At 36.2% G+C, this 26,395-nt stretch overlaps 1 protein-coding gene across 1 annotated transcript; it reads right to left on the bottom strand.

Moving 5' to 3' along the window:
* Positions 1-875: 875 nt before the first annotated feature.
* On the bottom strand, positions 876-20,532 carry MED17 (mediator complex subunit 17). Its single transcript, XM_006907476.3, has 12 exons — positions 20,013-20,532; positions 16,685-16,851; positions 14,735-14,954; positions 12,939-13,075; positions 12,763-12,847; positions 12,254-12,406; positions 11,174-11,304; positions 10,146-10,330; positions 7,448-7,585; positions 4,593-4,710; positions 3,208-3,367; positions 876-2,284 (listed from the first exon to the last, which is right to left on the bottom strand). Exons 1-12 carry the CDS (start codon positions 20,260-20,262, stop codon positions 2,073-2,075), a joined length of 1,956 nt encoding a protein of 651 aa, XP_006907538.1. The 5' UTR covers positions 20,263-20,532; the 3' UTR covers positions 876-2,072.
* Between the last annotated feature and the right edge of the window lie 5,863 nt (positions 20,533-26,395).

Raw genomic sequence — 26,395 nt, 5'->3', positions numbered from 1 at the left:
CCTAAAGTGAGATTCAAAGAGACTTTAGTCCCAAGTATGTAAGGCATCAACGAAGACCAGGAGTAGGGAAGTGGAAGTGAACAAATTAAAGGCAGAGAGTATGGAAAGAAGTCCACCACAGATCATGGCTTTAAAAATGACCTGGAAAAAATCAGAATCTTCATACTCACAAATACACTGTCTTTACCATCTATAAATCTAAACAACCCAGGACATTCTGAAATACTTTCTTCTAATGATAAATAAAAATAAAGCTGGTGTCTTAACTGTTTTTCCAACTTCTAGTTGACTTTCAGGTAACAGTTGCTTAATGCTTTAGTTGTAGAGCACTTTAAAACTTAATATCCATTACCAACCATGCTGAAACCTTTGAACCACCCCTGAGGGTTTCAGAAGCATCCCTGTTCCCATTTTATACATAAGAAAACAGGTACAGAGAGGGTATCTTGCCAAGCTGACACAGCTACACAGTAGCAGAGCCAACATTCCCATACAGCTCTTTTGCCAACCTGTTTAATACTTGGTGAGGGACTAATTGGTTCCTCCAAACTGTCTCCCAGGTTTCAAAGCACATTCTGGTTTTTTTGGGTTGAAACATTAAGCTGAAAAATGTAAACAAAAGGCACAAGAGTTGCTGCACAGCAACTAAGTTGCCATTTTCCCCCATATTTGCTTTAATTTCCACATGTGAGCAGAACTGTACAGATGAGCCTAGTAAAATTAGCTAAGGCAACTTTTGTGGGTCACCATAACTTTTGAAGCACTAAAAACTTTTAAAATAATAGCACATTCATACCAATTCTTTCAATTTCCACGAGTAGAATGATGCAGCACCTTGATCAGAGGAGGTAAACAAAAACACAAAGCTGTCATGGTATTTTATGGCTTACAAGCTCTATTTTACTTTTTAAAGAAAAAAAGGTAGAGAAATACAAAGGACTTTTAAGTTTCTTAAGTGATGTTATAAATTATCAAAAGGGTATCATTTAAAAATCGAAAGCTTTACTCATAAGGCAACTACCACCTATATATTATTTATAGTGGCACCAAAAGGCCCATAAGTCTAAATCTCTTCTTAAGGGAAGTCCCTCTGCCATTTTAGGTTTGGGGCACTACTTTTAAGAAATGCAAACATGTCATTTATAAAATGCAATCTACTAATCCATTACTATTTTCTCTTTTAAAAAGCAGAGAGCTGACAGAATGAGACAGGACAAGACTTTAATGGCAAGAAGCATGTCCGGGCCTCTGGGTGGAGGCTGGAGAATCTCAAAGGTAGGGCGAGGCAAGAGCATGCACTAAGTATCATAGGGGAGTGAGGTCATTCAAGTGGGAGAACAGACCAAAAAGGGCCCTGAGGAAGCCCCGAAGATACAATCTGCCGCCTTTTTCATCTTCAGCTGGAGCTTTCTGAGGAAGTTCTCAAAGTACCTGTTTAGGTTAGACCCAGGCAGGCATAAAGAAGACAGTGGGAGGAAGAGGTATTTTATTTATTTAGAAGACAAGAGCACATGCTCATATTTTGATAAGGAAGGGAGGGAGGGCTCCTTTGGTTGGCATGTCCTTTGTTACACTTCAGGGTAAGGGTCTGCTCTCTCAGTGTGAGTGAATTCCCGTATGAAAGCTGGGTCAGAAGAGTTTGAATATTCTTAAGCAATCTTTTTCAACAAATTGTGGACTGAGACAAGTCGATTATAGACACAATTCATTGTTAAGAGTTCAGAAAGTATCTGGAATTGGTAACCATATATTTTGCTTGATGCCCACATCAAAGGACTTTTAAAAAGCAAATTCAAACCCAAAAGTTAGTAACATTTTAAGTTAACTGCATAAAAAAGGTATTATTTTACATTTCCCCATACTGTATGCCCTATAACTGTACATAAATTTCTGCATTTCAAAGCACCTGTCACTTATAAAGTGAAGGTTCCAAAATGCTAGGTGTTTGCTAATTAATGTTTTTAAAAAAACAATACTCCTTTGGAAGATTTCTCCTTTTGCTTATAGTTGATCTGCAAACACCTCAAGTCAAAGTTTCTGGAAAAAAATCCGGATACTGTTCTAGAAAAAAATTATAGTAAACAAGGGCTAAGTGCAGACATAAGCAGCTCCATTTTATAAACAAAGTTTCGACCTTCCATTTTACTCCACTGAACTTCCTTGAATGGTCCACGAAGATGATTCCATTTGCTATCTTGTAAAACATCACTTTTTGGAAGGTCTTTACACTGGTTACGAGGAAACTGAACCATAATCTTGCTGCCACTTTCAGGGCCATTACGAACTGTGGAGCAGAACCAAAACATCAATACACTTATTTTCCAAACTCGAAAACAAGAGCAGACCCCGTAACTTCATTTTCCCAAATTACAAAAAAAAAAAAAATGCCTTATCTGTCTACCAACTTGAAAGTTCTGTTTAAAAGTGCTTTTCAGTTTCAATATGCTAGAAACTAATTTACTAATTTATAGTAGGCGGGTATAAATATTTATGAATTACTTGTACTATAAAAGTGTGGAAAGATGAATTTTGGCTTAGGAAAGTCAAATGTCCCATGTATTTTCAGAAAATCAAAAATTTGTTTTTTCTAAAACTTTATTTAATAATTCAATCATCCAATGAGTTAATATACACCCAACATACATGAAACTCAAACGTTCAGAATCAGGACAGGGAGGGTACACGAAAGACTTCCGAATTAAGAACTTCAGGTTTTAATGAGGCTTTAACTATTACTCAGGGAAGAACGGTATTCTGAAATTCATTTCAGTAAAGATCTAGCAATACCAAGCTTGCAGATTCACAAGCTATTATCCTGTGGAAAAATTTCTAATTACCCACTCTTTCAAATACTTAGAGCCGGTACTAGAAAAGATCACTCTAAAAACCATCTTTAGGATCAGGTACCATTCTTCCCATATTTGCAGCAGTACATTTTTTAAAAAGCTTTTGTCCATTAAAGGTTTCAAGCTGCAGGAGTAACAGTGCTTATGGCAGTGTTCAGATGCTCTCCTAGGAAAATGTACTGCCAAGCAAAACATTTTTTATAACTACTAGAAAGAAAGTAATCTCTTGCCCTGAATAACAGCTACGATCAGATAAATGCGCAGTACAACCACTCCATGAACTCGCTTATTGCAGAGATAAATTACTCTTAAGTATATGTAACTATTAAAACTAATGTTAAAGCCAAAGAAGCAAAGGTACCTGAAATAGCATAGTCACCACTTGGGGAGGCCACCGTTATAGCGGAGGCATTGCCGATGCTCTCTATAGGCCCAAGTCCCACGTGATTACTGAAGCTCAGTACCTGCCAGCCCATAACCTTCGCCAGCTGCTGAACTGCATGCACCTGATGCTGTGACATCTGCGAATGAAAAAGGAAACTTTACTGACAATCAGCATAGATATTTATTTTGCAGCGACCTGACATTATGATAGTAAACTTTTGGTGGGTTTTTACTGCCTAATGCAGGAACTCTATCTTACATATAAGGAATCCTCCTCTGTGTGACTATTGCGGGGAGAGAGCAGGACCCCAACTTCCACTTGCAGAAGCCAAAATAGTCTGATACTTGCTTTCCCTGTCTACTGGCAGCTTGAGCACAGGCTCGTGACTTAAACTTGGTCAACTGGAGAGTTCCACCTGGCTCACTAAATGTGGTGCAACATTCAAAGTAGCGGGGCATGCTGAATATCTTCCATTTACCCCTTCAAATCTGCCCTCCACCCTACTCTGCCCTGGGAGCCTGACCCAGGTTACATTAACAGCTTTCTATATCCTCTGGGTACAGGCTGGGTTCAGATAATGGGAGCCATCCAAGTAATGGGAGCCGGCAGAAGGGCAAGGAAGAGAGTGCAGTCAAGGTATTTATTCTGCTGGTAAATTTTATTTACTTGGCACCAAAGAAATGGGTCAGTGTAAAAGATTGTTGCTTCTAGAATGGAGAATGTCAATATTTAATTTTTTTGTAAAAACATACTATCTTTCATTAGCATCTCAAAACCTACCCTTTCTCCCAAAAGTCAGTTATCTCACTGGATCATCACAACTCCATGAAGAAAGTAGGAAAAATACTGTTGTTAATATATGTTTAAGGAAAAAAAGTCCAGAAATTTGTCCAGTGTCACAAAGTAAGTTTGTAGTGGAGCTGGGACTAGAACTCAGTACTTTCCACATTGCCCCTTAATATGAGGAACTCTTTCATAGTACTTAAGATTAAAATATTCCATTTATTATTACAGATAATAATAGTTTTGTACCTAAAACTATAGTTTTGTACCTAATCTCCCTTTCTCTGGTTTTCTTGGGTTAATACTTCTCCACTATCATGTGGTCCTGGACTGGTTGTAAACCTTGGCAAACATGAGAAATAAAAAGTCTGCTAGTCTCACAAATGGTTCTTTATCTTAAACACAAACTAAGTGGAAACAAATCTAGGACAGTTTACCAACACTTTCAACTAACCAACAGGTTGTAAGATTGCACTAGGAATTAAATAAGATGGCAGGGAAAAATGGTTTTCTTTTTATAATTTACTGAACTTTTTATGAGAGGAAGGGGCTCCAGACTTGTAGTCTGCAACTATTACCTGAGACAGGAGGAAATCCTGTAGCTCCTGCTCCTGATGAGACAGCATAATTACTCTTCCATCTCTGTGTACAACTCGGATCTGCTCAACTCCAATATTCAACTGCAACTGAATGGACCTTTATAGACACATATACTAAAAATGAGAGATGTTCCAAATTACCTAATACAAAGCCATAAACATTAAACCTTAACATCAAAGGAAAAATAACAGACAATTTTGATAACCTACACCAACACCATGGGGTGGAGGATTTTCTTAGGTTCAACTAAACCATCAGATTCATGCCAGACTACCACAGGTCACAATGAGCACCAGTCCACTCAGAAGGATGTAAGAGAGGAACCATAGCTTGCCAGCTAGCCACCATCAGCTGTTCTTCCTTTATGGTAGTCCTTGCAGCAGGACACCTGGTTGCTGAGATGAGCTCTACACCTGGGTATGTGAGAGACCTGCCCTGACTGAGATACCTCATTCCCCACAGGATGAGGGGCTGCATGCTCTGGTAACAACTCCACAGGCATGATTTCCAGGGTCCCCACAAGAGGCACTGCCCAGTTTTAGAAGTCACCCCATCCATGAAAATTCAAAGGCATCCCCATCAGGTATTTATAATTCCTCTCAGTCCAGGTCCATTTTACTAATTTGGGATCATTTCTGCCATAACCAAAGTTGCCTAGTAATACAGACAGCATCTTTTCTTACCAAGTCACTAGGGGATTAGAGCTAGAGAACTAACTAAAGGTCACATTCTCATACAGAAAGGCAAAAGGTTTAGTTAACTCTTCACCTTCTCCTGAAGTTATCAGCAAACAAGTCAGATTATGAACACACTATTAATTTGGCTAAGGTGAATCAAAGATACTCATAAAGTAGCCAATGAATAACATGAATAATAAGATCACAACACTTTCCCAAGCCAATGTACAAACTTTTAGCATATGAAATGTATAAGAAACACTAGATTCCCCAGGTCAAATAAGCGAGATGAACAAATGCAGAAAAAATAGCATTATTATCTTTTCACATTTGACAGTACTTCTTTTTCTAACTTTATTTTACAGTAAATATTTAGGTATAAAACATCTTGGCAATTGTCTACATAAAACTTTAATTTTGATTAATTAAAGTTTATTTCTTTCAAAGAAAAACACAAAATTCAGAAGGCTTAAAGAAAAAGACTTGTAAATCTAACCAAATTCTTTAAATTCTTTTTTTAAACAAGGGTGTGAGGGAAGAGGAATTCTTATTATTATTGGTAGGAGTCTACTTGCAGCAACCACTTTGAAAAGCAATTTGGTAACATTAATCAAAATTGTAAACGCCCTCATCTTTTGACGCAGCAATTACACTTGCAGACTTTTCCTATAGATATACATGCACATGTATAAGTTATTTTGCTGGCATAAAACTAAAGTATTCATCAATAGAAGGCTAATTAAAAGTTTGGTACATACAATGGAACACAATAAAACTGTGAAAAAGATGGAAGTCGATCTGTATGTGCTGATAAGGAATGCTTATTCATCCAACATAATACTAATGAGTTAAAAAAAAAAAGGCACACTAATTGGGAATGACTGCTAATAGCTATAGGGTTTCTTTTTGGGGTGATAGAAATGTTCTGGAATTAGATAGTGATGATAGATACAGAATATGGGGAATATACTAAAAGCCACTGAATTGTGTTCTTTAATATGGTGAATTTTATGTTATGTGAATTACCGCTCCATTTTTAAAAAGCATTTAATACTGTGTAAAACAGGCAGGGATAGTTAGATTGTATATGCTTGTAAATTCATAGACTTTCCTAAAGGATGTATAAGACACTGCTTTAAATACTTGCTTCTGGGGAGTTCTAAGAAAGAGAATTACTTTCAATTTTAAATGGCATAAGATGGCCCCAGCTATAAAAGATGAGAAAAAGGGCATTCTACTACTTCCTTCTACTTCCTCTCCACTCTCCTGATTCTGTCAAGGCTGCATTATCACTAACCCTTTTTTACAGATGGTTAGAACGTTTACACTGGGTCGTGTAACCATTACCCCAAGTTGTTTGGTCTTATTTCTAGAGTTAAACAATTCAATGCTAATAATTTTTTCTTTTCCTCTCCTTGTGTTCACTCTCTCAACATTTTATTATGGAAAATTTTAAACACAAATAAAAGTATAATATAATTTAATGAAAACCAATGGCTCCATCACCCAGCATTAATAGCCAAAAATGCACATCGAACTCATTTCATCTATATTTAACACTTACTCTCCCACCCCACCCCAATTATTTAACTCATTATTAACTTTAATTAATCAAAATTACATTTTATGTAGACAATTTTCAGGTGTAGAAAAAAACCATGACCCAGTTTCACTGCACTATCTTTTCCTAGAAGTTTCAAGACTGATTTCCCTTTCATTATGTACTCTTATCTTCGATGCTTATCTTTTAAATCATGCTCATCTACGTTTCATTTTTTAAAAATAGTGAATTAAAAAACTTCATGCTAAAAAACAGCATTATAAATATATTATACTCCCCTACTCCTGAAGGTGGTAGATTTGTTTCATGGTGTGCTTTGCTCACTGTGTCTATTCAGGTCTAAGGAGGTTTGGTAGCTTTCTGCTCAATGTTGAAGTTCGTTTTTACCATAGCTCAAAAATGTGACATTTACCTAATAGAGACTATTTTAGACATCTTACCTCTCATTCTTACAAACACTCTATGGTTGATACAATTTACTGGAATGTTATGCCACTCTAGCAAATAAAAACCCAAATCTTGATATGATCACTCAGCAAATATCAATACATAAAAAGCAACTTAACATATTAAATAACTTATTTTTGACACTTACTTGCATATTTGTTCATAACCTTGTGATGTGATTAAAACTTTCACACTAGATTCATAAACATCATTAATATTTGACCAATGAGCCTGTATCTGAGGATCCTCAATGCGACTTGCTAAGCTGTCAATGGTTGCAGCAGTTCTTTTAAAGAAAAGATGATAGAATTTTTTAAGTCGTGTAAGATAATAACATTATAAATCACATCAATTTTATAGAGATCTGAAAACCAGATGACCTTTTTTTGAAAATATCACCAATTGAAAAGCAAAGATTTTAAAGCAAGGTCAGCTGTAGTTATGAGACCCTTTCTCACAGTGCTCTGAGGTGCTGGTTCTCAGCTTCAAGTTACGACACTCATACACAGCCAATTTTCTTTCAACTCCACTTGCTTTCTCCCATTCAGGAAAACTTATCAGAACACAGTGAGAAGACTACTTCCAGGGTAACCTCAGCTCTAAAAAATCATTTGTAAGTAACAATACTTGGTCTCTGGTAACAAATGACTTGGGACGCACCAATACCTGAGAGCCATTACTGCAATGGAATTACAATTATTTTCAAGAGAAGCTAGAGACTTTTTGTACAATTAAAACCTTATACTCCAAGAAAGATAAATATGATAAGTATAAGTGAGAACTAAGATTCATCAAGTGCTAATTATGTACCAAACACTGTAATAAATGCTTTCATGAATTATATAATTTAACCTTACTAACGAGCCTATAAAGTAGGTAATTTTAAGTTCCATTCTTCAGAAGAGAAAAAAGCAGTGTAGCAATGTTAAGTAATTTGCTCAAGGTTACAGAGCTGTGATCCACCATACAAAACCTGGAGATCTAACTCCAGAGCCAGTAATCTTTCTATTGTATCTTATACACTCATCAGTAACTACTGCCTAGAATCAAAGCATAAATCATGTAAGTTAGCCAAACTACTGGAGGTCTTCAGTTTCTTCTAACGATCTGATTCTAGCACTTGACTGGAAAGGAAAGGAAAAGTCAGGAGGAATCAACAGGAAATGAGAATAGCCATTAAGGACAAGGGGCTTTTACATAAACAGGCTTGAGTTTGTTCTTTTACTGTTTCTGCTCTAGTGATGGTTTCTTTCAATCCACTCTTAACTTTCTCTTCCTTTTCTGTGATTTGTTTCCTTGATAGTGCTCCAAAAATTCATACAGCAGATAAATACGTCAGTGTTCACAGCATTACATGTATCAACAAGATGGAAGTAAATAATATCTTGCAACTGAGAAATGGTAAAAGAAATCATGGAAAGTCACAAAATGGGATATATTAAAATATCTTTGCAGGCAGGGTATGAAATTTTATGATCTCAGATTTGTTTTTTAAAAAATATACATAAGCTCTGACACATACATATATCTAAATATATGAACATGTTAATAGATCTTGCTATGTATGGTATTATACAGATGGGGCTGATACATTGGAAGAGTATTTCTATACTTAGGGAAAAAAGGGAACACTTTTAAAGCCTTTCTGCTTTCAAGACTATAACTATTACTCTAAAATTTATAATTGCATAATTTATAAGTTCTAAAGATAACTATTTCCATGGCCCCAATTTATTTCAGGGAATATTTAACTTTATGGTCAATCAGAAATTTGCAAGATTAACAATTAATAGCTTTTATAACTGAAATGTACAAATGAAAAATAACAATAACCTACCATATTTTGTTTGTAAGGAACTTCTGCATACATTATTTAATTTGATAGGAAGAATAGACTCCTATACCCCCAGAGGAATAGATTGAGGGCCATAGATATTAAGTAACTTGCCCAAAGTTACTTAGTAAGTGGTTAAGCCCTGGCTTAAACGTATCTTTTACATGAATTTCTTACTCTTTTCATGCTGTCTTCTCTATCATGTCTTCCTAATTTATTATACTAAAAATGGAAGGTCCTAAGTTTCCATTCTAAGACTACAAACTAATGTGCTAATAAAACCATGATTGCACTAACAAGAAAAAACTGAAAGTCAAAAATGAGATATCTGTTGAGCAGTGTGCCCATGCCTAAAATTCTGAGCACTGTTAAGGCATAATTATGAAAGTAAAAACAGACCTCTTCACTAAATACCAATATCAAAACAGAAGAGCACCATTTGAAAAAGATACATTTAGGACCAATTATGCCAAGTTTGTTTGTAAACAATGTGTACAGAAGAAGAAAATGAGCTCCAGAGTTAGAGACCTGGATAAATCTTGACTTTGTAACTTTTTAGCTGTGTAACCTTGAGCACAATGTCTCTAAGCCTCATCAGTAAAAATGGGTTAGAACTATCTACCTCAAAGAACAAGGATTAAAGAAGTCAAAATACGGGAAAGTGCTTTCCAAAGTCCTAATATATGTAACAACCAAAAAATATAGAAAGCTTCAAAAAAAGATTTTAATCAGTTCAAGAACAAGCATCTCAAAGGATGGGTTACTGAAGAAAATATGGTGGTCTTTAAAAATTTTAGTCCCATGTTAGAAATAATAAGTTACATGGGCCATGGATCTGAGTCTTCCTCAAACGTGACAGAACCATCTATGACCATAAACTCTTACATTGTAGCCACCTTCCCTTCCCTGGAAAAAAAGGTTAAAGCATGCCAAAAATACCATATATGAGATAACTAATAAAGGAAAAAGGACTGCAGTTTCAAAGAAGAAGAGTAACTTTGTTCATCCTTACCTACTCCTAAGAAAAATATGCTTTGCTTGTTTAATTATCTTTTCCAGAAGCCCTTCACTGGACTGTAATGAATTAATTTCATTTTTATCAAAAGCTTGAGGACCTGAAAGTCTCATTCTCTTGTGGCCGAAAGGTGCACTTGCTGGATGAGGCATCATGATGGAACTCAAGGTCTGTTTATGGAACTATAACAAGAACAGCCATTATAAATGACCACCACCCACATATTAAACACCACATAGTGCTCAGTCGAAACCTAGCTCACATCTTGGAAACATGAAAGCAAAGGATCTGAATTACATATAAAGGTAGTCTTGGTACAGAGATAAATGTTAGCATCTAATAGGCCATGCACAATGTGAGTTTGTAAAGTGGGTCCCTCTCAAATTGTGATTTTTTATTTTAAAGGTTTTAAAGTACAAAACCAACACTACTCTTCAGTAAGTCTCACCAACAGAACACATGCAATTAGTAGACAGTTATTCCACTATTCTTTAGTTAGAGGTTCCCAATCTGGCTGCCTAACAGAACCATCTGAGGAACTTTAAAAAATATACTGATCCTTGCACCATCACAAAAGACTGAACCAGATTCTGGGGTGGGACAGGGGAGGCCAGAATATATACTCCTATTAAAAGTTTCTCAGGACCATTCTTTTGAAATTAGCCTAAACTGGAAACACAGTTCTAGATGTATGACCTGTAAGTAGACTATGTTCCGAAATAACTCATATCCTGTTCACAGGCTCTAGCAAGACATTTTCCCTGATAACTCAACCAGAATCACTTCCCTCTGCACCCTTTAGCATGTATTTCTTATACCTCTGAATAAAATTTGTGGTCTATGCTAGGGAACAGGGACTATATTCTGATCTCTATTTCCTGAGCATACAGCAAGGATCTTTCACATCACAGACAGTGAATGTCACTGCAATGTGAATAATGAGGACTCAGCAGAGGGGGGCTGGTACATATTCACTGCCCCAGATACGCTTACACAATGCAAAACAAAAATATTTATTTCCTTACCTCTCTAATGAGTAGATGCAAATTATGCTCAAGGACATAAAGGTGGTCCTCTGGACTTTGCTTCTCAGTAGCAGATTTTTGGGATTTCTTATCATTTGACGAATGACACAAAGAAATGGATAACTGCAAGCCTATTTATAAAAATAAGTAGGACAAATATAAACAGTATGAAAAGGCACAAACTGTCTTTATAAAGTATAATCACAGCCCATTCTCAAAAGACAGACTCTAAATTTGAGAAGGAAACCTCATGATTAACATTTTTATAGCAAAATGACTATTCAGGAATATAATAAACTACCATATATTTTAACAGTTCAAATTGTTGATCTACAGTATGGCTGCTAACCTTGAGCTGTGACAAAAGACATGTGAACCGTAACTATGTATTAGTTTCATCCTGCCTTTAAATTAAACAAGCAAGCAAACAAACAATCAAACTTTTTTAAAAAAAAACCACAGAGTTGGTGTCTGGTCTTACTAACTAGGTGATAAATACTCTTCACTGTCTCCATGAGAACCAGGATGGCATTTTTCATTCCTAAAACCTATTCCTTTGACAAGATCTAAAAAGATACTCCTCAGAATTTATGTAAAAAACAAGTACACAGCTAACTACAAACTCATCTCCAGGAGAAGTCTATCTGCTTTTGAATAATATAATTAAAACCCAATTTCTACAAATTTAGGAATATTATGAGTACTTAATAAATTAAAGCATTTTCTAATTGACATCTCATTTAGACAAGAAGGAGGATCCCGGAAAAATTTTCTACAAATGGTGTTAGCATAGATACCTCAAAGTAACTGTTGCTGAATAACGGCCTTGCTAGTGCAAATTTTTAACACATATTGTTTAAAATTCTGTGCCCTAAGGAGTTACACTACTTAGGGCACAGAATAGAATTAGCAGTGCAGTTTGTGTTGCATACTTTACCAGCTGCCATTATGGACAGCATACTACCTCTACCTCTTTGCTCTTACTATTCCTTCAACGCACTCAAATAGCTACCCACTTTGTCCTGGTCCCCAAACCACAAAGTCCTATTTATAAATCTCAGAAGGGCTGGCTGCTCTTACTTGGAAAGGGCTGAGAGATAATCTGGTTTTTCACCACAATGTGAGGGATCTGTGATTTAATTTGAACAGCTTCCCGAGAGAGCTGTGCAAAAATTTCTTTACACAAGAGAACATTTTGTGCTGCTTCTAATTTTGTCTGCCAATGTGGGGAACCTAAAAGACAGGAGACATGTATATATTAATTATTTAGTTACATTATGTATTAACTAGCTTAAGTGGTGATCTGAATACATACTAAAAAAGTTGAGAAAACATTGTATTACAGCATATCCTTTCCAAAACATAAAAATCCTACTTCTTTTACACAGAGAAAACTGGTACATTAGTTCAATCTTTAAAAAAAGATTGCACAGCTAATCACTAATAATTAATTAACAAATTACAAAAAGTCCATTTCCAATTGTTCTTACTCCAAAATACCTATTTTTCCTATCAATATTTATCTTCAGTTTATTTGTAAATGTAAGCTCATATAAAACCAGTACTTAGAAGATGGAACATAACTACACCTGGTTTGGATTTGGGCAAAGGTCGTTTGAAGAGGTTAACTGTGCCAAGATCACCTATGTCTGGAGCCTGTTTTTGAATTGAAACCTATGTGACAACAAAAACATGAAAAAAATGTTAGCAAATTAACTTCTGAGCTCTACATAAGAAATTATTTGAAAAATACTCTAACAAATACCTTAATATATGCAGACCCCTCTAAATCACTAGGAATTTGAACATCAAGAGGACAGTAATCTTCAGGTATCTTCTTATCCAGATCAATATCTGTATTCTTTATTACTTCAAACGTACCATGATGGGGAAAGAGAGATCCTAATGAGGTGTTAAAAACAGGAGCATAAAAAAGTTAGTACATTTAACATACATTAGTAACTATATTTCACATCCACATCACTGAATTATAAATTAAGTTTCCATAACACGTGTGTTTCAGGGGGGATTGGGGTAGTGAGCAAAGAGGGATGAAAAGAAGCAGAAGAGTTACTAATCTTAAAATAATAACACTCCTTAGTCTAATGGTGTCATTATCACATGAATTCCGTGGGCTATCTAAATTGTTTTATTCCAATGGAGCTTCCATAAAATGAACGTACTTCTAGGAAATACTTCCTCATTTAAACCTTGGAGATTAAATAGTACTGGAGGCCAGCCTCTGTAGTAAGATTTTAACTGAAGTGTTCTGAATGCAGCAAGAGAACAACAAAGGATAGTACATACACCACCCTTTTTTCAACCAGTTCCTAGATTTTTATGTGTCTTTTTGTGTAGTGCAGAAGTTTGGGGAAGTTATTCTGGCTGCTGAATTATGTGAGGAGTGAGTGGTTAAATGTAACTGCTATTTTATAACAGGGGTAGATATTCAAGATCTTCTTGCAATTTAAAACAGAATGTAACTGAATCCCTTTACAACCATAGGCGAATGTTCCAAATAACTTAGGTACTTGCACATAATTATTTGTTGGAGCTTATAATGTCTAGAGCCACTGTGTACTGCTTTTCAGACCACCTAATAAAATGTAAAAAAGTCTCCGTCATCTTGAATTCTTCTTTGTAGTGGGACTTTGCCCTCAGAATTTAAAATTTTCCAATTCACATCAAGGCTGAGGCACACATTTGACTTAACTACCTCAACCTACTTTCCTTTAATTTTAGTATAATGATGGCTTGCTCTGGTAAATATACTCTTTTAAAATATCACTCTGATACTGTAATCTCAATTATCACAGCCAGGGCTCCATGCTTTATCCCTTGGCATTCAAAGCCTTTACCCTACTGAGCTATGACTCTTATAAACTTTTACTGGGGAGTTCCTCTGAGTATACTTCAGCAGCTTAAAGACATAACCATGATTACTTTGATAAATATAGCTCAACAACAAAGAATTTATACCAAAAGATGTGAATTCAAGATCACCAAACTTTGATATACTTCAACAAAGTATATTCTTTAAGTTAGTGCTGCAGGCTTGGATCAGTGGGAAAAGGGAAGGCAAAGTGTTTTCACCATCCTCTCTCTTCACCCAGGATGTGAAAACAGCTTAGCAGACTAAAGGGAGGAAAAAAAGAACACAGGAAAAATACAAATGTTTCTTTTCTCTTTTTATGCCCAGTTTTTGAGGGTTACAGGTGAGCCCTTGATTGAAGAGTCCAGTCCTACCTCTTGATTTCTGACTAAAATGTTAATTATGGTTCAAGGTTATTATTAGCACATAATAAGCCTTATCTCTGAACTTTCAGTTAGTTGTACCTATAAGATTTTCAGAGTGAATCTTAACTATGTATCTTTATATAATACTGTGATAAGAGTAATTTTAGCTTCTTTCAGGCATATGTGTACAGAAATTAAAACTTTAAAATGTAACTGAAGAACAATATATTATAGGAGAATACGTAACATTACAATCAACTCTATATTTTTTTGCACAAACTATTGTTTAAAAGTATAGTTTTCAACAAAAACCTACATACCTACCTGCACTTCTGTAGCTGAGATCTCCAAGAATTTTATCTCCAACTTTTCTAAGTTTCCAATGTTGCCGTAATCTCAAAAGCTCAGAGTTGAAGTCTCTTTGTAGCTTATTTTCTTGATTTTCAGTGACTGATTTGGTCAGTCTTTCTGCCCCCTTCAATAGGATTTGTGCTGCTCCAGCAAGTGACTTCTTTTTAGATATCAACTGCAATGTCTGAGGATTCTATCAAAAACAATCCAAAGTATAGTTCTGTATTATTAAGTGATGTAAAAATTACATATTTTCTTAATAATAAAATACACTTAAGAGAAAATTTAGAAATTAAAGAAAAGCAAAAAGAAGGGGGAAAGTGCATATAATAATTTTTTTTTAAAATAACCTATTTCTTTGGTCAACTCAAATAAAGACTTACATTAAACCTAAGACACCACAGTGGACTATAAATCAGAACTTAATACTGTATCAACCCTGCCCAGCCTAGGTTAGGTATTTCATTTGTGTACTGCCATCCCTCTTCTTTATGTATTACTACTCCCCACCCACATGTGTAACTCTTCTGTGGCACTCATTATACTTTTGATTAAAGTCTATAATCTCTGCTGGAATGTAACCTACATGATGGCAGGAACCACTATATCCAGACCCTAGAACAATGCCTGGAACATAATATTTGATTTAATGAATAAATAAATGACTGCATTGATTATAGCTGGAAAGTTATCCTGTATTATGGCAAGCTACTACACTGCCTTTGGAAGTAACACCAAAACCATGCAGCACCGACGTTAAATGTACTCAACTGAATGCAAATGTTTGGAAAACTGATGAGAAGTTAAAACTTGTGTCATATACATACATAAATATCCATAATCACCACCAATTTGTGCATCGTATTAACCATACTTCCAAAAAGAAAGTTTTCTGGCTGTATTAGAGTCAAAATCATTAAGTTTCATAAAAATGTCACAAAAATATTTTGTTCATATTAAGGAACCTAATTCTAAGTTCTCAGCTCAAGAAACCCCTAGAGACTCCCTTCTGGGAAAAGCACAGAATGGTAGAAAAGGCAATGGGCTATGAGTGAGATGCTGGAGGTCTAGGCTTGGCTCTCTATCCACTGGCTTTACTGTAATCCGAAAATATCACAGAGCTCTTTGGGCCTTAGTTTTCTCTCTGTAAAATGAAGGAAGCAGATTTAATGATTTCTAAGAAGTCTTCACACACAATGTTTTTAGATTCTGAAACTATTACCATGTAATTATATCCAATTAATTTTATTTACAAATGGGTCCTTATGACCGTCACTTCCTCTCCATGCCACTAACTTGGTCATGGTCCTGATGCTTGTTTTCCTTAAGGACCTAAGTAGCTTCCCTGATTTCAGACTCTTCATTCACCAATTCAACTGCGCTGCCTCTCTTCCACTTTTTAATGCTCAAAAATTGAATATACTCTTCATCGAATCTCAGTATTTCTACCTTGCTTTCAATGTCCTTCATAATTTGGCCTTTCTAATTTTTCTAAAAGGGGCCTTAAAAGGGGGCTAGAGGGTTAGAAGGGAAAACTGAGACTAAGAAAAGGACTTGTTCAAGGTTACAAGGCTAGTGACGGCAGAGAATGATTGAGACCAGGTCTGTCTGATTCCAAAGTCATTTTACCATCACATTTTTGTGTAATATATTACAGACTAAGGATCCAGGCTGTAAGAATTTGTTAAGATTTGAGAAACTTTAAAGTGTTACATTATTAATGAGACTTAACTCTTCTGAGGGTCACGGGTATATTAATAAAATAATAGATAAAGAATATGTAGTTTTATCCTTTTGTTTTGAACCAGATAGTCTTTAAATCTTCACTTAATTTTCCATGAAAAAGGAATAGGCACAAAGCCTAAAAAATGATCCTAGAACTTAATAAAATGATACTATTATTCAATTAAAGCCCACAAATACCTGTTTTGGAGGAAGTGCATCCTGGGAGACGGGATCAAGAGTCATAAATTTTTTATCCCTAACAATACTGAGAACATCATAGAGAACACACATCTCTGTCAGGGCACTTCTCAAATTGTTCCTCACTGAATCCCAAGGCCAAAGAGAAGGTTGAAATTTTACCAACCCTAAACAGAGAAAGAAAAAAAAGAAATACACAGGTATTATTTACATTGAATAGAAGAGAGAAAGCTTATTTAGAGATTTAAAAGTACTAAAAGAAGAAATAATGAATTTTATTTCAAATTGTTCCCTCTTTTAACCTATTCCTTCCACCCTTTCTTGAATTTTTGCTACCATGGAAGTAAGCATTCCTACAATGGCAAAACAAATATGATATCTAATTTCCATAGGGAATTACATTACAACATGATAGGTAGGCATTCAAATCTTTTTAAAGTTATGCAGGCTTTTTTAATAACCTTTTTCCTCCAGCTTTTAAAACATGGATAAGTAATTATAGAGAATTTCCATAATACAGAAAAGTACAAAAATAAAAATGACCTATAATGGCAGCATTCGGACATTAAACACTATTAATATCTTCCAAATTTTTTTAATAAATTTAAATTAGTTTAAGTATACAGTACATTGGTTAGACATCTATATTGTTCATAAAACGATCCCAATTGCTCCCTCCCCTGGCCCTCTACTTAGCCATATTAATGGTAATTACTCCCTCTGCTGTGCTCCCCATCCTCGTGACCAACTATCAACTACAAATTTGTACTTCTTTAATCCTTCACCCCATTCTCCCAGCCCCCCAACCCCTTCCCCTCTGTCACCAAACTGTCCACTATATTTGTGAGTCTGTTTGATTAATTTGTTCTTTTTATTCCTTAGATACTGCATATAAGTGAAATCATATGGTATTTATCTTTCTCTGACTTATTTCACTCAGCATAATAACCTCTAGGTCCATCCATGTCATTGCAAATGGTAGGATTTCATTTTTTTTAATGGCTGAGTAATATTCCATTGTATATATGAACCACAATTTCTTTATCCAATGGTCTGTTGATGGGCATTTAGGTTGCTTCCATATCTTGGCTATTGTAAATTGTGCTGCCATGAATACTGGGGTGCATAGATCTTTATGAATTATTGTTTTGGTTTTTTTGGATAAATACCCAGAGTGCCATTGCTGGGTCAAAAGGTATGTCCATTTTTAATTTTTTGAGAAACCTCATACTGTTTTCCATAGCGGCTGTACCAATTTGCAATGCCACCACCAGTGCATGAGGGTTCCCTTTTTTCTACATTCTCACCAACACTTGCTGTTCTTTAATTTACTGATGATAGCATTCTGACAGGTGTGAGGTGCTATCTCACTGTGGTTTAAATTTGTATTTCTCTGATGATTAGCGACCTTGAGCATCTTTTCATATGTCTGTTAGCCATCTGTATTTCCTCTTTGGAGAAGTATTTGTTCAGGTCTTCTGTGCATTTTTTAATTGGATTGTTTGGTCTTTTGTTGTTGACATTCTTCCAACTTCTTAATCATTTTTTTAAATCTCTTCTTAAAATTAAATTTCATGAACACGTGCTTACTGTATAGAGTTCAAATACTAGAGTTACAGAGTAAAAAGTGAAAGTTTTCCTCTACTCCCCACCCTTAATTTTCTTCCCTCCTGAAAGGTAATCAGGTAATATTAACGGTTGGAGTGTACCTGTCCAAATGTTTTTCTATGCATTTACATACATACACTCTCATCTTTCTATTACTTGCTTCCTCCCTACCCCAACTTAATACGTTTTAGAGATACTTCCATGTCAGCCCATATAGATCTACTTCATTCTTTTAACACAGTATATTCTGGAGCACAGATATAGAATAACTTTAACCATTCCTATTTATTGGACATATAGGTGGGTTTCAACAATGCTAGTAGTGGTAAACAACTTGTACGAACATTTATGTACATGTACATATTCTGTAGGTTAAATTTGAGTTGACATCAGTGGTTCAAAAGAGATGCACATTTAAAAATTTGACACATTTTGAACTGCCAAAGTGTCTTCAAAAAGGCTCTATCAATTCACATTCCCAACCCTGGATATTAACACTCTTTTAAATTTCTGCTAATCTTATGCATTGAAAATAGTATCTTAATGTTTTAGTTTGTTTCTCCCTACTAATGAGCTCTTAAGTCTTTTTTCTGTGAGCTGACTGCTTATTATCTTTGGCCTATTTTTCCAATGAGTTGTCTCTTTGCAGTTTGAAGGGGCTCTGAATATCAGGGATATCAACCACTTGTGTATTATATATGTGGCAAATACTTTCCCCAGCCTGTCACTTATCTTTTTCTATTAATATTTTAAAACTTTATGTAATTATCTTTTCCTTTATAACTTGCATTTCCTATCCTGATTAAGAAAGTCTCTCCTACTCCCAAAGTCATATGACTATAATTTCCTTCCAATATTTTATTTTGTTCTCTTACTTTGCATTTCAATCCTTGGGGAAATAATTTTTGTGTGAAGTATAAGGTGGTATTTACCTTTGATTCCTAAACGGACTGTCAATTGACCTAAGACCACTGGCTTGAAATGCCATCCTTAAATTCCCATTTACGCAGGATCTGCTGCACATATCTAAATCAAGAATTGTGAATATTTTTTATCCTTGACAAAAATGAGAATCCAAAAACCACTCATACTTTTTCTACAATTCTCTAATTAGCTTCCCTCCTTCCAATTTTATTTTCCATTTTCAACATAGCACCCTGAATAATCCTTTTTTAAAAAATCATCTGTCTACTTAAAATGCTTCGAAAACTTTCAGTTGTCCCAATAAAAGCCAAATGCTTATCCTGGCCTCCTGGCTCTACACGATTTGACCCCTGCCTACCTCTTAAACCTTATCTCATACTCCAGTCAATAGAGACTTCTTTTCAGTAGGTGTTACTATCAACATCCACATTGCACAGGGAAACACTCAGTCAAGCTCCCAAAGTTAAAAAGTGGCAGAGCCGCGATACGAACTACAGGGCTCTCAGAGTGTGCCATATTACAAAACCTCTATTAAAAACGTATTTAAACACTGCCCTAGTGACAGTGTCTCAAACACTACAACTTAAGGAAACCTGCAGAAAGACAAGAAGCATTAAGAGTTAAGGAGTGCCCTAAATTGTCCAGCTATTAAAAAAACAAACAAACAAAAAAAACCTCACCGGCACAATGTTCCTTGCGGGTGTTGCTTTCAAAAAGACGCACAGCATCTCACTTCGCTCAGAAGAGGCAGAGTGACATTACATGGGCGGATACGAGAAGCAGATACGGGCCTTACCTTCCTCGTCGTCCTGGTCCGCGCTGGACCCGGCGCCCGCCCAGTCCTGCGCATCACCCTCAGCCCCCGCCGCCTCCTCCTCCTCAGAGCCCGAACCCTGGCTGAAGTCGATCCGCTGGGCCAGTCGCGCCAGGTTCTGCGACATGGACAGCGGCTGCAGGTACGTCTCAGTGCCATCCAGGCCCACCTCCTGGACCTGCTTCTCGCAGGCTGACTCGATGCTGATCCGCACAGCGCGCACCCCAGACATGCTGGCGGCGAGGGCGAGCGCCGGGAGGAGGCCCGCACGACCCAAAAACCAAGATAGGAAGCAGAGGCGCCTCTGCGAGTAGCCAGAAACCAGGGAACTGCGGTGCCTCTGCGGGCTCTCCGGAAACCAAACGCAACTCCTCCTCCGGAAACAAAGCCGACGGCCTAGAGACTTTCCCAGAATGCACTGCAGGACCTTTCTCCCGGCTGGGAAGCTCCCGGAATGAAACTGGCAGGCCGCAGGCGCTCTGGGCTTCCGGGGGAAGAACTTCCGGTGAGTCCATAGCGGAGCAGGCGAAAACTTACCTGCCTGTAGGAGGCGTGGACCACAACGGGAGGTGGGGATCCCGGTGCAGAGTGTGGAAGCGATGGTCTCTGGTGTCCCTCTGCATTTTAAGTGTTACTTGTTTGAAAGTGTTGGAGGAAGGAAAGCTGAAGAAGGCCGAAAAGAGGTAGGGGAAAAAAATGAATGAGTCCCTAGATCAGCAATGAGTCCCTCTAGGAATGTTGTGATTTGAGGGCTTACGCCTGGAGTAGAAACATGTCTGAAGAGTTATAAAATAGGGAGTAGTTTGAGGAAAATAATTGTGCTTATTACTACTTAAAATTATACTTCATAATTAGTTTATGTTTTTCCGTTAGTTGTAAACTCCATGACTATCTTCAGCAAGCATGATAGACACTGGCATGTAATAAGGGCTTAATAAATATGTTTATTTTACGCCTGAGTGAGAATACGTAATATTTAAAAGATTAAGAAACAGTGGTATAACTTCAGTCTCAGAGTCCCCAGAAAGTATTGCTTTAAATCTTTGTTTTTCAGATGATGATATTTTCAAAAAGTAGTCATCTGGATTATTTTCTATTACTGAACTTTACTTATTTAAGTGTTGTGGCCTGTATAGAATAGACCAAACCAAGTATGCTCTCAAAGGCTGTTTATTAGCCGGCGGCTGTCCTGTACAAAGGAGCAGCCCCGAAATGCCAAGATACATGGTTTTTAAGCCCTAAATCCCATTCTTCATTCTATCTTAAACACAAAGGTCTATTTCTCTCCTATTCACTACCTGTCAACCCACTGGTCAGGTGTGCAAGCGGGGAGTACAGAAGCAGAAAGCTTGTTGTTAGAATGTTATGTTCCCATGGGTGATTGCCTATGTTCCCATGGGCAATAGGCAGTATTCTCATGGGCGATGGCCAAACAGTAATTTTCAGCTTATATATAATTGATTATTTTTCATGCCATGCAAGCAAGCAGGGTTACACAGGCTAAAATTGGCAGTTAGCGTATGAGCTCATTGTTACAAGTTTTATGATTAACAGAATGCAGTTAGGGGTTCCAGAAAGTAGGCCTAAGGTATAGACTTCCTTTGTCCAGTTTCAGGTTTTAATTATCCTTCAACCTTTTCACATTTCAACAGGCTGTCACATAAGGAATTATATATACAACTGATTATGAATCTTTATAAATTTTGTTCCGATCAAGATATCTTTAAGTTTTTGAACTACTTTTCAAAGGTACTTAGGGAAAAAAAAATGCACTTGTGTCAATCTCTACCGAAACAAAGTGGCAGGGTATATTGGGGGGTGAGTAACCTATTTTTAACAAGCTCAACAGTGATTCTGTTGCATAATCATGTTTGAGAACTACTGTATTTTTTATGCATACATTTGTAAAAAGTTTTAATTCTTTACATTTTAAATTTATCATAGGTTCTATTTGTGCTAGTCACTGTGCTAAGTATTTTAAACATATTTCTCATTTAATCTTTACAAGGTACTCATACTTCTGCAGTTTGGCTGGGCCATCTCGGGCTTGCTCATACACCTGAGAGCCAGCTGATCTAGACTGGGCTCCACTAGTTGGTTCTACTTCAAGTTATAGGTCTACAGGTCATTCAGATGACTCTACCATGTGTCTCTCATTCTACTTGTAGTAGCAGGCTGGTCAGGTTATGTTCTTTTTATGGTGATGGTAGAGGTATAAGAGGTAAGCCTTGCCTGTATCACATGTCTAACATCCACAAGTCCCATAGCAAGGCCCAGAAGTTAAGGGTGGAAGAGGGTATTCACTCAGCTTTCTTAGTTGCAGAAACTGCAGTTACATGGTAAGAGTAGTGAATAAAAGGAGGAGCAGGGCCAGCAATCTGCCATATATGGAAAATAATCCAGTTACATTCCCCTCCTCATACCACGAAAAATATTTGTCAGATTTGAGGCTTCATGGAGCGCAAATCTTCCAAAGTAAAGAATGGAACCCTCTAAGGAAACAGGGATCTGCCAGGCTCAATTAAAACCTCTAGATTAAAAGGCTCTAAGCAGAGGTGTCCTGAGTCTTATTTAAATTTTAAAATGCAACCCAATCCCAACCCAGCTTAATCTCTGATTACATTGAGGTAATCAGTGTCTTATCTGCCTAACAAAAGAAAGGTGGAAGTTATCATCTAGAACACACAATCTTCATCATATAATAATGCTAGTAGTAGTAGTAGAAGATATGTAAGTAGGCAAGAAAGAGTGACTGATAATCAGAAGCAAAAACAAATAATAAAGACATATCCATGGATGATCAAGGTAGGCAGGAACTTTAAAATAACTGATTAATGTGTTAAAGGAAATAGAAATAGACAAAATGGATGAAAAGATAGGGTGTTTGAACAGAAAATTTCAATCTATAAAAAAATATGTACATTCTAGGCTGGGAAAAAAAAGCTGAAATTAACAACCGTTAAGATAGGTTTACTAAGAAGTTTGACATAGCACAGAACAGGATTAGTGAACTCAGAGACAGGTCAATGGAAGAATCCAAAACAAAGCACAGAACAGAACAGAGTGTAAGATAATTTGGGATACACATTCAAAAGTCTTACAGACATTACAAGTCTAATAAAGGAATACTATAAACAACACCCTTTTTCCTGCTTCCTCTAGCCACAAATACGTTTTTATTTTAGCCCCTCAAATCCCATCCTGCAATACATTTCTTCACAACTGGGAAAAGAGAAAAACAGGACCAGAAGAGGCCCATTTCCTGATTGCTCTGTATTCATTTTTCTGGTTTTTCTCTTAGTGTTTTAGGTGTTTGGCCTCTGGGCAGGGCGGAGAGAAAGAGAGAAAACAGGAAAAAATGGAGACTTTAACACAGTGGCTTGCTGGGGCTCCCTTTTCTAGTTCTTTGGCCTGAAAGGACTGTCTCTTGGGAATTCTTACTGTCCCATGCCTATTGCTTAGTTCTGTGACCTAGGCTGCCTTGGGTCAAATTCAGGATATAAAAGAATATAAAATTTATTCTTCGAGTTTTGACTTCCCTCTTCAGCCTGGCTGCTACGGTTTAATTTTCAAGAGTGTTCTCAGTTTAGGTCCTTACGGCAACTTCTAGAGACCTAAAGTGTGAATTCAGCAGGCAGGCCTGTAGGAGGACAGCTCACTTCCCCTAAGGGCTGTGATTTTTAGTAACTCAGCCCATCTTGCTGGCTTCACTTTGCAGTTAGTTCCACCTTCACTTTTCTCCCTTACTGAATGCAGAACCCTCTGCCTATTCATATTTTTTTCAGAGCCAAATCCTCTTAGCCCTTTACCTACACTTCTGTTGATTTTTCATGTCACTGTACCAGGGTGGGTACTTGAAAAATTGGCTTGTCATTTCATTCATAATATGCCTCAGGAATTCACTAGTATCTAAGACTAGTGAAGTCAGTATATCATGATCCAATCTTACTTAATACGGTTCTTTACTTTAGTATTTCAATACATTTCATAGGAAAACATCACAAAAGATATTGTCATTGACACTTTCTCATACTTTCCAAAGGCAAATAGGATATCCTCACCCAACACAGTCATCCCTCTCGTTACTGTCCACACCTTCTCACGTTATCACAAATGGAGGTCACTGAACATACAAAGCATAACTCCTTAGGAAAAAAGTGGTATACATAGGAATAGGATGTCAATATATCAGAAAAGAATTCTAACCAAGTCAAGAGAACAAAAGAGAAATAGTTAACTTAAAAATAATTGTACATTACTAAATCACCATAATTCTTTAGTACAAACAAAGATATTTTAAGAAAATACATGAAAAGTTAAGTACAAAAGAACATACTTCCAAGAAAGAGATTCATGGTACTATGTCCTTAACTTTATATTTAAGAGTTAAAAAGAAGTTACCAATAACTATCTGTGTAATGACACCATTTTATTAGGAAATATTACTGATACAATTAAAGCTCCTTTGTACTCCTAGTTCACATCTCCCTCTCTCCTCCTAGCAATACCATGACTTATTTCCATGTGTTTATTTTTAAATCAGTCACTTAATTTCTGTGAAATAGAGCACTCCAGGTCACAGGTTTAAAACAGTAATCATTCATACTTTAAGCATCTGTTTTCTGGGGATTGGTGGACCTAAGCTGGGCTTCCATTCTCTCCTAGATACTCATTGGCCAAGTAGTCTTTCACTATCTTGTTAACTCTTTATTAGTACCTTCAAGGAGGTACATTTATATTTTTCCAGCTTTTAAAATTATCTTTAGTGAGGATCTGTCTGAATTATCTAATCCACTATTACTGGAAATAGAAATCTTAACATTTAACACTGGCCATTGGTTTTTCCTTTTCTGCTAAATGCCAGTTCATAATTTCTATTTTTCTATTGGGTGTTTGTCTTTTCCTTATTGATTTGGAGATTTTCTTAATGCATTCTGAATACGAGCTGAATTTCATCAGCTATGTTTTGAAAATATGTTCTCCCAGACCGTGGTCTGCTTTCTTCCTTTTTGAGATATAATTTGACCAAGAAAAGTTTTACGTTTTGATGTTGTCAGATCAGATTTATCTGTCTTTAATAGTTTGTCTTATGTTCTTTAAGAAATCCTTCTATGCTCCAATGTCATAAAGATAACCTCTTACACTTTTTTAAAACTTTAAACAATTTAATATTCACATTTAAGTCTTTAATTCATTGAGTATTGAGTCCAATCTAATTTTATTTTTCTATATTAAAAACTGGTTGTGGCAGCACTATTTGAATACATTTTCCTTTCCTCATTGAAGTATCTACATATGTGAGGATCTGTTTCTGGTCTTGGTTTTCTGTTCTATTGGTTTGATTGTCCATCACTGTGCCAAAAACATGATCTTTTAATAAGTTTATAGATTTTGATATCTATATATCAAATATCCCTAACCTAGTCGTCTTGAAAATTGTCTTTGCTTATCTTGGCCTTTTGCTAATGCATATATTTTAGAATCAACTGCTGAGGTTCTATGAAAAGCTTTAGTGGGATTAGGTGCGTATTGAACTGAATGTATAGTTTTGAGAAGAATTGATATTTTAATGAGATTGCATCTTCCTAGTTATAACTATTTTTTGACACTTCTTTAAGTTTACAACAGGTTTATAATTTTATCAATGAAGGTTATATGTAATTTTTGTTAAAGTATTGCTATGTAGTTTTGATAACATTGTAATTGATCTTTTTCACATTTACATTTTTAATTGTTTCTTGTTAGTTTGCAGAAATACAATCCATTATATATTGATTTTATATTTAGAAACTTTTTGAACTCAGTCTAATAATTTCACTATACATTCTCTTTTGTTTTCTAAGAAGTGAATCATGTTTTCTGCTAAAAAGCTTATTTTTTTCTTCCTTTTTGGTAGTTACGGTTCTTCTCTTTCCTGTCCTTTTTTTTTTGGTTGAAATTCCAATAATTAATGATATTGGGCATCCTCACATTTCTAATTTCAAAGTGTATATGGCATTAACATAATTTTGTGAATAGATATATCTATATATATAATTTTAAAAATTGCTTCTCAGAGAATCCTGTTGTGTTCACAGTGGCCTCCTTGCTGTTTCTTGAACATACCAAGTTCTCTTCTGCCTCTGGGCTTTTGAAACTGCCAGGAAGGATGTTTTTACAAAGAACTTAATGTCTCACTTCTTATTTCTTTCAGGTCTTTGCTCACGTATCTCTTTATCAGAAGCTTTCCCTGATCTCCCTATATAAAATGTCCTTATATAGAGAGTCTGATTCCATTTTTGATGTTTGACTGCTGACAGCTAAGCCTTACCCTTTCTTCCCTTTCTGCCCCACATCTGGGCAAGCTGACAAAAAAGCCTGGGTGC

The sequence above is a fragment of the Pteropus alecto genome, unplaced genomic scaffold (assembly GCF_000325575.1).
Source record: "Pteropus alecto unplaced genomic scaffold, ASM32557v1 scaffold12, whole genome shotgun sequence".
In the NCBI taxonomy this organism is placed as follows: Eukaryota; Metazoa; Chordata; class Mammalia; order Chiroptera; family Pteropodidae; genus Pteropus; species Pteropus alecto.
This window is presented reverse-complemented; position numbering and strand designations above follow the sequence as displayed.